General features: G+C 38.8%; 1 protein-coding gene across 10 annotated transcripts in view; it reads right to left on the minus strand.

Annotated features, from left to right (window-relative positions):
- The window catches only part of MAP4K3 (mitogen-activated protein kinase kinase kinase kinase 3), an 84,456-nt gene that overhangs the window by 45,845 nt on the left and 21,529 nt on the right, over nt 1-17,082 (minus strand). For all 10 annotated transcript variants that reach the window (XM_048481934.1, XM_048481900.1, XM_048481943.1 and 7 more), the window contains exons 5-14: nt 16,730-16,785; nt 15,900-15,947; nt 12,708-12,750; nt 10,653-10,725; nt 9,797-9,928; nt 8,476-8,538; nt 8,311-8,392; nt 7,346-7,456; nt 5,759-5,834; nt 2,791-2,849 (exon numbers count right to left, since the gene is read on the minus strand). In XM_048481934.1, the coding sequence (XP_048337891.1) occupies nt 2,791-2,849; nt 5,759-5,834; nt 7,346-7,456; nt 8,311-8,392; nt 8,476-8,538; nt 9,797-9,928; nt 10,653-10,725; nt 12,708-12,750; nt 15,900-15,947; nt 16,730-16,785 (743 nt within the window). The remainder of the gene's footprint in view (nt 1-2,790; nt 2,850-5,758; nt 5,835-7,345; nt 7,457-8,310; nt 8,393-8,475; nt 8,539-9,796; nt 9,929-10,652; nt 10,726-12,707; nt 12,751-15,899; nt 15,948-16,729; nt 16,786-17,082) is intronic.

Below are 17,082 nucleotides of genomic sequence, written 5' to 3' on the forward strand. Positions count from 1 at the left end.
GGTGGGATTCAAATAATTTAACAACCAGTTCTGGGGGTGGGATTCAAATAATTTAACAACCGGTTCTGCCAAAAAGGTGGGAACCTGCTGAATCCCACCACTGACTAGGAGGCATTTAATCATCAGCTTAAAAATGTACCACTTTTGTTCCTCAAAGAATATGGAAAATACTTTCAACTTTTATTCTTTATTGGCAATCAGTTTATGCACAATAAACAGTCTAAATGATTCATAATAATTCACAGTCTACTTTCTAACTTTAATGATTTCTGCAATAGTATTCTCTGGAATATGATTGTTCAGTAAAATTTGGACAATACCATCCTCATTCGTGAGATCTTTAGAACAGATTGGGGAAGGATGAAAGTATTATGTGGAATTGCATGCAATTGGTAATCCAAGACAATATGTTGGATTGTGTCAAGGGAACGTGGAGAACATAGACATGTTCTCTGCTGCAGCGTAATCTTTAGAATCTCCAGTCAATTCCTTTGAGGGGAGGGCACTGAATTGGGCTAGCATAAAAGCTCTATGGTGAGAAGAAACATCTAAATTGTGAAAATACTGAGTCATTCTACCATAGGAAGTTGACAGTTTTAATGTCGCAGGAGATCATGTAGGTAGTTGGGAAGGGAATCATTTTTGGTATTCTAGATCGAACAGTCTTTGCTTTAAGACTAACTATGGGATTCTCATTTAAAGATTCAAAGGCGTCAACTGAGAATCCTACGTGTCCAATTTTGGTTTCTGTATTGGAAAACCATGCAATGCTGTGGGCATCATTTTAAGGTAAAACATTAGGGAGTTTGAATTCACTTTAAAGTGGATTTTGAGCCAGAACCTACAGGAAATTAACCAAGCCTTAGTTTCTAGAGCAATGGTTCTCAACCTTCCTAATGCCACAACCCTTTAATACAGTTCCTCATGTTGTGGTGACCCCCAACCCTAACATTTATCCATTTTACAGATGGAGAACACTGATGCAGAGAGCCTTAGGCGACCCCTGTGAAAGGGTCGTTCGACCCCCAAAGGGGTCCTGACCCCCAGGTTGAGAACCATTGTTCTAGAGGATGTTGGCCCAACTCTGCACAGATGACAGAATAGGGCACTCATTTAGGAACTCCTAGAAGTTGGCAAAAATAATTTGCCTAGATACCCTCAATGTTGTTGTCAAATGCTTTTATCCAGACAGGTACTCTGTAAATCAATTGTGACAAGATTTTAGCTTCCAAGATTTTGATAGCAGCAGAGACAAATTGATTCCCTTTAAGAAAAAAAGATGCTTGGGACAGATGTTTGATTGATTGGAAAATACATGGGGGCTGATTAAAATATGAAATGTTAACAAATTGGGTCCTATGAATTGGGAAAGGAAGGCAAAGAGGAAGACATTTCCTGCTTTCTTCTTCCTAGAACAACAACAACTTGTGACCTCTTTAAAAGCTGATGCTGAGAACTGAGGGAGCTTCATGAACAAAATGCCATGTGGCATGGGTGTATGCAGCAAGGAGGCAGAATTGGCAAAGTTGTTCCTCTCACTCCTGACAAACAGAAAGCTTCATCTGCCAAACAGCTTCTGCTAATGCTAATGGTTTAATCTGATAGTGATTGAATTGATTTCAACAGAACTTATTTTTAGGTAACAGTAGAAAAGAGAAAGAGTCCAATAGCACCTTAAAGACTAACAAAACTTTTGGTAGGGTATGGGCTTTCATGAGTAACAGATACTTGAATTTCATGAATCACAGATACAGCCATAAATCTGGTTAGCCTTTAAGGAGCTACTGGACTCTTGCTATTTTTTTATTGCAACAGATAAATGAACATAACTACCCTTTGTGATCTTCTGGTAACAGTACTTCAGGTTGGAGCTTTTGATGGTTTTCCTGCCAACTGCTAGCCTATTGGTCTTTCTCCCTATAGTTTAAATCAATTTCTTCTAGTCTTACTGTCAAGCAATACTGCAAAACAGTGTTTTCCCCTTTCTTTGTGACATTTGTGATGTGTACAAAAACTGCCAACGTAAGTCCCATTTATGCTCATTTCCCTAGGCTGAACAACTCTTTTGTTCAAGCAACTGACTTTCATAGCTTATCACAGCTTCATAATTTTTCTCTATTTTTTTCCAAGGAACAACATCAACACTCCTTTAAACCCAATGAATTCACTTCTGGGTGACATGCAGTGTATTTTTAAAAACCCTATAGGAAGAACACCAATTATATTGGTCTGTTACTTAGATATAACTGTCAGGAAACTGAAGCTATTCAGCCAACACACACACAACCCTGACACTATATATTTATGTGACATAAGGTTTACAGGGTTTCAGAGCTATAGGGTCATGATGATCAACAGCAAGCCCTCCCACTTTATTGCATTAGTCATGGCAGCCCCAAAAACTACAGACTTAATACGTGCCTAGTTCAATCTCCAATATTTTCAGTTAAAAAGATCTTAACTGTTATTGGCAAAGAAGTTCTTTGCTTGTGACTCTGGACAGCAACTGTCAGTATGGACGCTGTTCTCATTCAATGTAAGGCAGATTCTTATATTATATCAATTCATAAGAATCAATGAGTGACAGATATAATGATAGACATTTAAAAATATTTCCCATTAAGCAAAATTACATCAACTTTGAAATGATTTTTAAAGGATTTGTACAAATCTGCACCATACAGAATGAAAATCACACACATCTCTCTTTCCCCTATTGTACTACAATGCATTTTTCACAAGCTACATGTTATGGTTGCACACAAAAGAACAAATATAGTTGTTACTCACAAACTCATGATGAGGTTCTGTCTCCTTTACTAAAGGTGGATCAAATTTTACTTGGCCAACTATTGAAGAGAATAAATAAAGTCAAGGATGAATGAAAGAATTGAAGATTGCATAACATGTGAAACATTTGACAGATCTTTCTCCAAAAGAAAGGTCAAAGCCACCTGTTACAATTGGGTTGTTTGAGGCAAGATTTCAGCCATTTTTAAATCTAGTAGTTTGGCATCATCCTTTAGTAATGTATATAAATGGCTTTTTGCCAAATGGCTTTTTCCCTTATAGCACCCTATTGTCAGGCATAATCTGTTAGATTCTAGAAATAACTGACAATGGTTGGTTATTTCATTAAAGATTAATTGGCCATTTCTAACAGTATGAGCTCTTGACTCCACAGCATTAACATCTGTTTGTGCCTTTAAAGATGGACTCATCCGTATTCCATTACTGATAAGGTTGTCTAGTTTATCATTTAGAGAACTGATGCCTTTACTGATATATTCTACTGTTGCTGTTGCGAGCTCCATCAGCTTATAAATAGTCAATATATTATTTTCCCTTTCCTCACTATTAAACCCTTTGGGCACCGTCGCATTGATAGAGGAGTTAATTTTACTACTGTTAGCTGGTTCTCCGAAAGCCTTAATCTCTGCTACATCACCATTCTCTATCAGCACCTCAAAGCAATTAGAGAGGGGAATCTCTTGAGGAAGATAAAAGTCCGTAATTTTCTTCTGTTTGGCCAGTGGGAAGTCATGTTCCTTACTTTATATTTCGGCTTCTCTTATTCGCAATTCTAACAAAGCTCTCATAAAAAAACACACCACTAATTGTCACAGTAACCTGCTAATTGCATTCCGTAGACAAGCAATAGTAAAACAATAAGCATTTCACAGCTTCAAACTTTTAAAACACCCTTGAATTCTAGATAAAGATAAAATGCTATAAAAGCTCTATTAACCCCATTTTTAAAAATAATCAGAGAAAAAACAGTTCATCATGTGCTGGCATTCGAGTCTTGGGGCTGTGCCGGAAGCTCGATTTGGGGGTCTGCAGATTCAGTAGAACAGCTAGATTTGAATCAAGTAGCATCTCTGAGACCAATAAGATTTTCGGGGTATAAGCTTTTGCAAGTCAAAGCTCCCTTTGTCTGATAAAGGGGCTTTGAATTTCATAGTTGCAAAGATTGCCTTTCCCAACCCCATAACACAGTTTTCCATCCTAGTTCAGAAACAGACTGTTAAGCATCAATGTATTGTCGAAGGCTTTCACGGCCGGATTCAACTGGTTCTGGTGGGTTTTCCAGGCTGTGTGGCCGTGGTCTGGTGGATCTTGTTCCTAATGTTTCGCCTGCATCTGTGGCTGGCATCTTCAGAGGTGTATCACAGAGGGAAGTCACAGAGGTGTATCACAGTGGCTGGCATCTTCAGAGGTATATCACATAGGTGTATCACAGAGGGAACAAGATCGACCAGACCACGGCCACACAACCCAGAAAACCCACCCGAACCTGTTAAGCATCAGTTCCTGAAATCTGCAATGATCAAATTTATCTTTACCATATAACTCAACCAGTTCAAAATAACATTTAACAATCCTTTTGGTTCTAATGTATTAAATAATATCTCCTCCAAAGAAGATAGAAGTACTTATTTCATGATTGTTTAAATTACTGAGATGAACGCTGGACTCAATCTAGATGGGGGAGGGGCTCTGTTCCGTAATTATGAAAATTAGTACTAGCTAGTCAGTAGTTACATAAACCATGCATATTAAACTGCTTTTGCAAGCTGTACTGAGTTTAAGTTTTTAAATTCAGAGTTACATACAAAAGCAACGTATCTAATTTTGGTACTTTATACCACAAAGGCTAAATAAGAGCTTTAAGACGACCTCCTAAAATATTGGAATTGTGGTTTGTGATCTGCATACTGTTTACATATCTGGTGGGAAGACCTAGTTAAAACATTTTTTAAAAAAGTTATCACAAACTTAATTTTATGTTAACACTTCAGCTCCCTAAAATTATTCTTCTGAGATTGACTGTTGTAAAAAAACAATGTTTTAATATGACCTTGAACCTTATTTTAGCAGGCAAAGAATGCTAATTGTAAAAAAATAGAAATTAGGGTCCAAACTGAGTTGAAATATGGATTAATCTAGTTTGGTAAATTGAAAAATTGTTGAAGAAGTGAGATTGTATAACTGAAAGATGGCAGGCAGCACAAATCTACTTTTATGATAACTTGGCAACCCTTTTTGGTATACTGGCAGAAAAAGTTAGATTTAAATGTTTCATTATTATTTTCTGATGAGAATTTGTGATCTGTGACATGCATTCCTTATTTATGCGATATATATTGCTAATCTTTTCCTTCTCTTTTGTGTGTAGATTTTCTAACTTGTGCATGTGTATAATAATTACACAAATAACATTATAAAAAGTGCCACAGCAAAAATCATTAAAAATACATGTTCTCCAAATTTTTATGGGAACTAGATAATTTTTTCCTAAGCCTGAAAACACTGTGTAGAGATGGTATTTTACACTTCAGAGTGAAATATCAAAGATCCATTCAATACCTCACTTGCACATTGCCTTTCCATTAATCCCAGAGAAGCTAGTTTATTGCAGGGCTACACAAGTCACAGTTTCATTTCAAAACTGATGACCACGAAGAACAGTATCACATGATGATTTCACCGGCCTCTCAAACTCTAAGAAGGCTTAGATGGGCCTTTCAACAACTACGAAAACTTTGTTTCTTGCCCATTTTCTCTGTCAACTAGAATAGCACATACCTCAGCACCTGCTTTTCCCTCTATGGGGCTATACTCAACTATTTTGCAATCTGGGTAGGATGCCTAATCAAGGATGGGTAGCAACACCCCATTACAGACAGCCAACACTTGTGTGACTATGGAAGGTGTCCCCACCACAGTTAATTTTAAAATAGGAGTACGTACTTACAGTTTATTTCAGAGCGTGTTTTTTCTTCTCTCACATTCCTACTTGTTGAATGAATTCTGTGAGGCACAAGAAGAGGCTAAAGGGAAGAATTACATCAGAGGAAATACAGTTCAGACAGTGAACACAGCTGCTACCAATTTCTTAAAACACATTTTTGTAATATCATGCATATTAAATAATACTAAAAAAACAAGTATTTACTGGGGATGCGACCTCTACTATACATTGAGGGGAAGCACATCGATCTGTTCCCAGTAGAAAATCCCCATGTCCATTAAGCAATTTCAAGGTTCTGCTTATTTCAAAAGGAAAGCACATTCTCAAAGTCAAATTAAGACTCACCCTCCAGGAATCATGTTAGTTTTTCTGAGAAAATCACATTTGCTAGGAAGAGTCCTTTACTTTAAATAAAGTTTATGTCTTTGGGACATGAGCATTGGCAGACAGAAGTCTCACCCCTTTTGACTGTACTTATTGGTCAACCTGACAGGTATTAATGCCTTTACCTCTGGATTCTGGAGACACCCTTCCTTCTCAGAGTCTTATTTTTGTTATCAATGCACTACTTGGTGAAAACAAGGTGTGTGTTTTTTGCTAAATAATTAACTGGAGAGAAAAAGCAGCATGAGTTCCTCTGAGAGTGTTTGCCATTTGATTCTGTGCTTAATTACCTGATAATAGGGGTACTGTAACGTTGTGAAAAAACACGACACCAGCCTAGAAATCCCATGTCTCGGGATGGAAGAGAGTCCAAAGGAGGGTGAGCCTGACAATTTATCTCAGTCTCCTCTTGTATGGCCTCCTTCCACCGCTATACATCCCTCGCCCAATAACCACTTGAATCCCCAGCTTCATATTGGTCCCCCAAGATGGAATACCAACTACTCCCTCCTAAAAAGCCTCCAACAATTTACTCATTCTAGCAATAAAGAGTAAGAAATACCTATCCAGACTATACTAACTTCTAAGCCTACTAACGAAATACCCTACAACCCACCTAACTAAACAACAATCGCTCTTTCCAGGTCTCGAGTATTCTGCCAACAGTTTGGCATTCACTTGTGGACCTAGTCAGGGTCAACGTACAATGCACAATATCACCCACAACAAGATATGCTGTGTACACGCACACTAAACATTACTACTGAAGTTCCACCTACTTCACAACACTAAGTAAGACGTTTTAAATATTTATTTGCCCCCTTTTATACTGTTTGATGGGTTTATTTAAAAAGTATACAACCTTTAAAATTTTCATTGACAACATAACACCTAGAACAGCTAGAAAACAGCAATTGAGAAGCAGCTCCTTATCAAATCAGTCCACAAAAGCCAACCCCAAAGACATGGCTCTTGAATTATCTGGTCTGAGAAAGCTACATGAATATGAAAGCTACAGGTAAGAAAAAGCTACATGAATACAAATGCTAACAGGACAGCTACTACCACTAAATTGTTACGTTTACAATTCCTCCACTCCACACATAGATCACAATCCCACAATTCCCCCAAGTGAAGGTATCTTACGTGTACGTCAGAACCTCTAACTCAAAATGTATTGCTGCTACAACCAACCAATATTCTTACCTCTGGATCATCATCATCAAAGTCATGGTAAGTGGAATGATCAGGGTTACTCATTTTATCCAACAGTTCAATAGCAAGAGTTCGACTTAAAGGCTGGGTAACAAAAGGATGCTGAAATAGAAAATAAAGAGAAGGAGCATCAGCAATTTGAATTTCTGTTGTGAATTGAGGCTTCTCAATAAGCTCCCTTTAAAATGACAGGAAAATTATTTTCCATTCCCTCCAAGATTAGAAAAGACATGTAGTACAGAAAAGACATGTAGTACTGTTCCTCCTCCTTCTTCCCCTTTCACCTCATCCCAGAAAGGTAGACTAAAGGAACTGGAAGGAACAGATCATCACCCAGCTACTGGATCTTTATGAGGAAGGAACACGGGGGAGCAAAATGAATATGGAAAATAAGGAATGTTCTATTGGCCTCCACACCATAGTAACAGTGACTCACCTGAACAAATCAAACATATCAAGCAGCCTCAAAAAAACGTAGGGTTATAGGTCTCTAGTTATGGTGGGAGGCCTCCTACGGATCACTCTCATTGCTCTGCATGGTGGCAGAGGAAACATTTTTGAACCCGCCAGTGTCTTGTGTGCTAGAATGTACATCCAGATACAGCCCTCGAAGTGTCAATGGATAGTTACAGAAATAGTTGGAAATAGTATGGTTTCACCATAGAGTTTCTGGCAATTCCTGGAGTTACCATCCATTGTCTGGGTTGCTCCTGGAACTGATGTAGAAATGACAGATCATCCCCAGCCTTGCCCCCAACTACATCACAGGCCTTGCCCCCAACTTCCTCACCCCCCAACTATCCCACTGTGCCTAGGCACTTGCAACTGCAACAGGAACTGGGCCTCACCTGCAGCTAACCAAATATCCTTTGGGAGGATCTCACCAATTAAAAAACAGGCATATGGATTAAAATTAAAATAGTTGGAGTTATACAAAAGTGATAAAGGAGTCATACCTGTAATAATTTTTCAGCTGTAGGTCTTTTTTTAGGATTCTTTGTAAGTGCCATTTTCACAAAATGATGGAAACTATTTGACCTTTAAAATGAAATTACAAATTATTTTTAAAGTGTTCAGTGAACACAATGAATATTTTGCAACTGACTTGCCAAGGTATTTACCATTTCATTTTGTCCTTTAGCTTGGGAGGCTGAAAGTTGCTTTTTGTCATTAAGAAGAGTGCTCTGAAAATCAAGAACAGTAGTGACTTGTAGTTTAAGAACTATAAAAATATGAAAGCAGTAATGTTTTAATCTTCAGTAGGAAAGCTCAAAAACTGCTGGACAATGGATTGTTTAGTAGTCAGAGCAGGAAAAACATGTATATTGATCAATATGAAAATTTAAAGGTTTGGAAAATCACTTTCCCCCCACTTTTTAGACATTACAATGGTAAGGGTGGGCTGATACATTTATAAATTTCTAGTTATTTATTTACTAGAATGCTAAAGTAATCAAACTGAATTATCATACAGCTTTTTCCAATTCTTTAATGGATCTATTAATTTTTTGTAAGCTTCCACCTGAGTAACAGTGATCTTTTTAAAAAAATAGTGCAGCATCAGCAAAAATGATATAACCCCCCCCCCCAAACTATTAAGCCTAAGTAGTGCATTTATCAAAGAATGACTAAAGACCAGACAGTTTATATGGCAGCACCTTGCTGGTGGAATTCTCACCTCTCTGATGTTTGCCTGGTGCCTAGTTCAGCGTATGCTAGGCATCTGGCCAAAACATCTTTTTAACCAGGCTTTTAATTAGAGGCTTTCTCTTTCCAGCTGTTTTGTGGTCTGCTCCTGGTTTGATAATGCTTAATGGATCATTTTGTGCTATTTATGTCCCTGGGCTTGTTTAACTGACTTGTTTTTATATTAACTTTTCTTTTTAATTGCAAGTCACCTCAGAGCAAGACTTTGAAGAGATAGCACAGAAATCTCATAAATAAATAAATAAATGCTGCCTTGACTCAGACCAATGGTGAGAGGATTGATTCTCTGCTGAATTTGGACCTACAGAAAAAGAAAAAAAAAGGTGCTACATATTCCTCTCTCCTTGAAGGACCAGTGACTGGTTTCTGAGCACACAACTGCTAACATATTTTGATGTCTTTAATACCTCTGATCAACTTTCTGGGAAAAATAAGAGGATGAGGCCCCCAAATTTCCAAATCAGTGAATAGTTACAGATATTTAGATTAGCCAACTTTAAAACAGACAATCCTCTAATTAAGCCAGTCTCTCTTTCCCCTCTATTTCTCACCCATGGACAGCTGTCAACGTGGATCACAGTTGGGCCCCAAGCAAATCTCTGAAACCAGAGATCTGTGGTGGGGTTATGAGGCCCAGGGCTGATATGTTCTCATTAAGAAAAGTGGAACGTTATGATCTGTGATAATTTGCTTTAAACACTGCCTAAGCTTTGCAGCCTTACATAAATTACCAACCTCATTGGATGCAAGTCAAACATAGGAGGCTGAAGTTCTGCTAGTTCTATAGCAGTTATTCCAACAGCCCAAAGATCACAAAGCTGATTATATCCACCTTTCCTTTCCACTGCAGCAACTTCAGGGGCCATCCTAAAAACATGAGAACATGGTTGGGAAAAATGTATATTACTGTCTAATTCCTATACTCTAAAAAACATGCTGTCCAAAACCTTTCAAGAAATGTTAGTTTTAATTCTGTGTTGTTCATTGTATTTTTAATTAAGCATGTTCAACAGCTAGGAACACTGTAGGGTTACATATCACAATGCTCATTTAGAGCTTCTTCTCACTTGGTTTACAGCTGCCGACTTCTCAACCAGCAATAGTAGATCTACCTTTAATAGCAGTCTAATGTGCAGACATGAAGAGCTATTGAACATACAATAAACCAGAATGGATGAAGAGGGGAAACTGGCAATATTCATCCCAAGCATTTTTGTATTTTACAGGTTTTCAAGGCAAGAGACGTTACGAGATGGTTTGCCACTGCCTGCACGAGTGTCACAATTCCGCTATTCCTTGGAGGGCATCCTACTGCTTGCCAGAGTAAACCCTACTTAGCTTAAATCTGATGAGATCTAGGCCAAGAATCAATGTACAAATTGAGGCACAGTTCATCTTGAATCCTCCCACTTAAACCCTTGAAGTGTGAAGGAGCAAAAAGGAAAAATAGGACCATTTTAGATTCTGTCATCCCAATGCAGCACATCCCCCTACAAAAGTTCTTCAGTGCCTGCAAGATTTCTTTATCCGCATCAACTGAGGGATCAGCTTTCTTTTTTAACTTCATTAATGAATAAATTTAAAAAGTTACCAATATGGAGTTCCAATGAAAGATTTCCTTTTGGCAATGGTAGCTGTTATTTGTGCTGCTACTCCAAAATCAGCTACAAAAGAGTGAAGACAATGAATGAGCTGTTTAACCACTTATGATAATGAATGGGACAGTTACAATTTTGTATAGTTAAAACCATAATGAACTATAATAAACACATTTTAAAAACCGGCTGTTGTGGGTTCTCCAGGCTACGCAGCTGTGAAAAGTCTTAATGGTATTAGTTAAGTATTTTGCCCTATTCATTTCATCCTTAGACAATTACATTTGCAAAGAAGAAACACAGAAAGTAATTTCCTCAGAATGCCTATTGCCTTCACAGTCTCTTCAATTTCAGTGGGATGTTTTACCACCTGCTCCATTTCTACTTTCAGTTGTGTCCTGCGGTAGCCAAATACTTCATGAAACTTAAAATTAAATGCTGGTCACAATTCAAAGTGGCTAAAAACACATATGAATTAAAAATGTGCATATAAGCAGAACCTTCTACTATTCAGCACAGTACTCCTGACAGCTAGGTGTCAAACTCACTGCCCTCTAGAGCCGATTGCTTATGCTGACAGGGGATGATGAGAATTGTAGTCCATAACATCTGGAGGACCGTGAGTTTGACACCTGTGAGTTAAAGGAACATATCTATATTATATCACATATAGTACACAATCTCGTGTGATCACCAATTCTATAATTGTAACATATAAATATGACAAAATTATTTTAAAGTTCAGAATATTATAAAGTTCAGAATTAGTCAACTTAGAACTTCCATCCCATTTCATTCATAAGGTGGCATCTTGCCTACATAATTCCATTCACGTGCTTATTCCTGTGTCAAATATCAGTCTTCAAAGGTAACAGAAAATGAACAATCAATAATCCACTAGTAATAGATATCCAAAGTCCAAGTGATATTCAGCAATTTTCAACGTATGTAATGTGTTTCCAACTTCTCACTTTTTTCTTCTTCATAAGAAATAATAATATTGTTACATTCCTTAAGCCATAATATAAGGGTTTTTCTCTCCACAGAGTTGAATTACATCCTTCTTGACTTAAAATATTCTGAACATTAAAATAATTTTGTCATATTTACATGTTACAATTATAGAATTGGTGATCACACGAGATTGTATACCAGGGGTAGGGAACCTTTAACACTCAAAGAGCCATTTGGACCCATTTTCCATGGGAAAAGAAAACACTTGGAGCCGCAAATAATTTTTGACATTTAAGATAAAGATAACATTATATATATAGGGGTTTTTTTTTTACCTTTTACTCCGCTCATTCTGAGAAGCGCAAGGATGCGCCCGCCCTGCTGCCTGCAGGGTGGGCAAGGATGAAGCCAGTGGCTCGGCCTCGCCGGCCGCCGGGAAAGCGCCCACCCCGCTCCAACGGGGCAGGCGAGAGGGGAAGCCCGTGGCGTGGCCCAGTCTACCATGGGCAGTTGGTGCGCCCGCCCTGCTGCCTGCAGGGCGGGCAAGGATGGGGCCAGCGGCTCGGCTCATGGAGCCACAGTGCAAGGGCAGAAGAGCCGCATGCGGCTCTCGAGCCGCAGGTTCCCTACCCCTGTTGTATACTATATGTGACATAATATAGATACGGTCCTTTAAATTTGCATAGCCTACGCCACTGTGTGACATATTCTTTTGTTGGACATTGTTTATGTTGCACACATTCATTTGAGCTGTTTCGTAGCAGAAGAGTACAGGACATCTTTTTTTAAACTGAAGAACAGCTTCCCTCTGAGAAAATTCCTGTAGTAAGAACTTCAGACTTCTCTGAACAGTACACAGGTAAGATTCTGCAAATGGTTTGCAAGCTACCACTACCCTTATCCAGAACAGCACATTTCATTAATACAAGGTGATTTCCACCAATGGAGCCTTTTACATTGGTAGGCCATGCCTTATGCTAGTGGATGCACCATCCTTGGCTGCTAAGCAGAGTGTTAATACAAACATCAATCCTGAATTGTAAACAACCGCAAATGAACAATCTATAAATATAAAAAGGTGATAAGAAGATGCTTACCTAATTTCACATGGCCATTATCAGTTAAAAGAATATTTGCTCCCTTGAGGAAAAAAATCACAACATACGACTTTTAGATTTAATGTTCTTTCAACTATTAAAACTAATGAACTATACAAACACATTCTTCAAATATTTTTTTAAAAATAGGAATGGAATGTAAGTATATTGCCAATGTCACAATTATACAAATAGAAACAGATGAAACCCTAACCTCCTACTTCAATTACTTTGGTTTGGCTTAGCTCCACCAGAGAGTTTCCACAAACAGAAGAATTTCTGCCCATAGAGTGCAACTTTCTTGCCTCTCCCCACACACGGTAGCCAAAAACATTCCCCAATGCTGCTTGAAAGGGCAAAAGCAAGAAAATCAGTTTCAACTGGTGAAAATCCTCCCAACCATGGCAACTCTCCACTGGATCAAAGCTGAGGATCACAGCATAGTGGTAATCCTGAAATTCCAGAAAGAGACTATCTAACGAAAGTATCTACCTTTACAAAATGCACTTCTGAAACAAAAATGTGGTAACACAAAAAAAATTACTCATGTAAAACAACACAGCATACCTGTGTGAAACTATGCCGTGCACGAGACCCTCCCTGCGTGCACATAAATACTGTTTCACTGGAAGTGTTTAAAAACACATTTAGTGATTTCTTCTCACAATATACTTCATATACAAGATTCAGCTTTCCATGAAACAATTTCCTATCCAATACATAGGCTTTCAAAATTTTTTTAATAAAGCAACGTAATCGCTTCTTCCCAACTGAAAGATCCAGACCTGGCTGCAAGCAGAGCTCATGCAATCCCTCCGCTCCAGGTGTAAATCCCACCACTGGCAACACTAATGCAAACTATAATTAAAAGTAACATTGGCAGAAACGTTGATCATACCTGAGGCTAACCAGTTTCCCTCTTAATGTGGGTTTTCCCCTGGCTAACAAGAAACCGACAGAAGTGTCAACCCCGTGTGCCACAGCAATAAAAAGGCAAATTATGTGTTGCGAGATTATTAGGTAAAGGTTTGAACATAAAACAGCTGATATTCTAATGCCGCTAAATAGATCTATGGTGCAGCCTGATTTGGAATTACTGTGTGCAGTCCAAGTCACCATATCTCAAAAAGATGGAAAAATACAGAACAGAGCAACTAACAGCCCAACCCAAAGGGGGCAGGTAAAAGGGCTTAGAGGAGCGGTGCAGCCTTGTGCCAGCATATTTGCCTTCCCTGGGGGACTTATCCCAGCAGAGGGGGCAGACATGCCAGTGGCTGCCTGCCTGCAGCCCCACCACCACAGAACCTGGAAGCCCAAGCTGCGGTGGGGTTGCATTGGTTTCCCGCTCTGACGCCAATATGGGGGATGGGCAAGGGCATTCCTGAGGCAGAGCCAATGTTAGTCAGTTCCCACCCGAGGTTGAGGGCTGGGAGTGCAGTGCTCTTTTAGTGATGTTAAGTCCTTTACTCCCGGGGGCTTTTCAGCAGCGGGGATAGGTGTTTCAGGGCTTTTCCCTGCTCCCTGAGCCACCAGAAAGCCCTATTGAAGGCGACAGGGCAGAGCCATATTGGCACAGTATCCTCCCTTTGAGCTTGAATGGGGCTTCCTGATGATTAAGGAGTTGGAGATCAGTAAAATATAAAGGGTAGTGGCTGGGTTCCATTGTGCCCTTGGAAAACTTAGTCTGGATCCAGCCCTATGTCTACACTGGCCTTAGTTATTTATTATTAGTTATTTATTATTAGTTATTTATTATTTATTTATTTCTTCGATTTTTATACCGCCCGATCCCCAAACTCAAGCACATTAGAAAATGTAAGTCCAATGCAGGGATTATTTTAAAAAGAAATGAACAAAAAAACCCAATACTGCTGCATTGCATCAGGTGATGCAATTGCTTACAAAGACTTGGCTCCTAAGGAGCACAAACTGTCATGATAGAGGAACTTTCCTGCCTCTCCCCTCCAACTGTACCTTCCCCACCCCCACCCAGCAGAAGGGGGAACTGGCAGAAACTTTGCTCTCCATCTTCACAGATAGAAAAGCAGTTCCACTGAGGATCTGCTGATGTGCCAACAGAACAACTCCTAAGGAACCAAAACAAGTATCTACAAATTTGATAAATGGTATGAAATCAGCGAATAATTCATTATAGAACAAGGTCAATGATGAGAATGCGTGGCAAGTTTGAGAACATCACCATTGTTTCAAAACTATTTCATCTGCAGAAAGTTATATGAGCGATCAAATTAATTAGCAGATTTTCTAACGGAAGATGTTTAAAACTAACACCAGGCTCTCAGCAAAAACAGTAAACTAACCTAATTAGGTCAGACTAACCTAATTCTCTCAGCAAGATATGGAAGAAGCTGTGGCCAAGATACAAATTTTTGTGCCAGTATCCCAAACTCTAGGAGTATGCCAATGGTATCATATTTAGGTCACGCTTTCAGACAACAAACGGTGGGATCCAGGGAACTGCCAGTAATTTCCACTTATGCAACTGAGCTTTTTGTTTGATCGTTCCTGCTGTAGCTCTTGAGTTCCCAGAAAAGTTGCTCTGAAGGATTAGTAAATTCTCTGGGATGGGACACAGGAAGTTGCAGCTGGGTGGAGAAATGCAACTGGTCCCCTTACATAAGGGGAAAAGTGCCATCCACTCATCAGATCTTATGTTATGGGCTGGATCCAGTGGACAATGGGCTGGATCCAGTGGACAATTTCTGCTGGGGGAACGAATTTTGCCCATGTCTGCCTCCTGCTGCAGCCCTCCAGCTTTGCCTCCATACTTTTTCTGGGGATCCCCAGGATCAAAAAATGTCTTCCCCTGCTAAATAACATCTTTGTTTTATCTACTAATGTGCAATATTTACAGAATATACTTACAGAAACCCTTTATATAACATAATTTAAGCTTAAGTAATGCTTCAAACAAAAAAAAGAAACAATGTTTCTCCTTAGTATATCTTTTAAGGTAGTTCTTTTCATAAAACCAGTTTGAGATTATCCCAGGGTTATCCCAGTAAAAAGATCTCCATTAAAATATCCCAGTAAGTCTGCTTACAGGTTATCCCAGTAAAAAAGAACTCCATCAAAATACAAGAAAGTTTTTCTAGTTCAGTTTACAAAAATTGACATTTTGAATAACTGGAAATTTTATTATTCAAGGGAAAAAACAAAGAAAAATCCTACCTTTATGTCTCTGTGCATTTTTCCTTTACTATGAAGATAATATAATCCCTATAGCGGAAAAAAGGGTGTTGTAATTAAAGAAGACAGAATGTTTGTGTTTGGGGTTGGGGGGTTATGGTCTAGAAAGCATCACACCAGATGGAAGAAACAAAGTTAAACATTTGTGTCTTAATTATTTCCATCAATATCACTGCAGAATCAATCCATGCTTGAAGTGGTGACAGAAGGAGAAAGGGGTAAAGCAGGAGTCATACAAGCAAGAGAGAGGAAAGCTTGTTCCCTCCTCTGAAGCAAACACATAAAAACTGGACACATTCAGTACAGCGTTAAGCATCACAGCAATATAAAGCTGCAACGAAGTCTGCCATTCTAAGTGTCCTGATGTAAAAATAAGCACTGCTCCTTCCAGATAAACATGTTAGGGATTTGGGTGTCAAACTTTTTGCCTTATTATATACTGGCTGTGTAATAAAAATACTCAGAAGTAGGCAGAATCTATGACCAGAGCAGCTCACCTTGTGCCTGAGAATCAAAGGCAAAGCTTCAGTTAAGACAGGCATATCTCTTTGAAGCGCCCTAAGCCAAAACACACGCACACATATATGGACAAATGCATAAGCTGAAGCATTGGGTTTTTTAAAAATGCTAACTAAGAATCATATGAAAAATATTTTTAGGCATAGGAAATACTGTAACAGATCAACATTAACAATTGCCTACAATTTGCACATAACTTGGCATACATCATTATAAAGGACAAACACCTGGTATCTTATTTTCCTCCAGATTATTCTACCTCAAAAGGCTGTTAATAGAAGAAATTGATTTACCTGTAGTGTTTCTCTGCTAACGTAGGCAATCTGCTGTTCTGAAAGAGGGCCAGTCACTAGAAGAAACAATGCCATCACCCCCAAAAGAGAATTAGAAGCTTTAACACCTTATTCAGATTTCATGATAACTCACCCCAGATATGGGCAATTAACATCTCAGGCCTTGAAATAGAAGTTACCAGAGGATAAGTGCCCTCTTAAATTTTATTAGGAAGCAAAGCAAGCCCCAAAATTAAGAACGCAACCCAAGACTCAAAGAAGATTCGAAGGACTGACATTCCACTTTTATTCTATTCACTGCATGTCCAAGTGTTGGATCTGATGAACGGTGAAACTCACTGTCTCCCTACTCA

The sequence above is a fragment of the Sphaerodactylus townsendi genome, linkage group LG01 (assembly GCF_021028975.2).
Source record: "Sphaerodactylus townsendi isolate TG3544 linkage group LG01, MPM_Stown_v2.3, whole genome shotgun sequence".
Classification (NCBI taxonomy): Eukaryota; Metazoa; Chordata; class Lepidosauria; order Squamata; family Sphaerodactylidae; genus Sphaerodactylus; species Sphaerodactylus townsendi.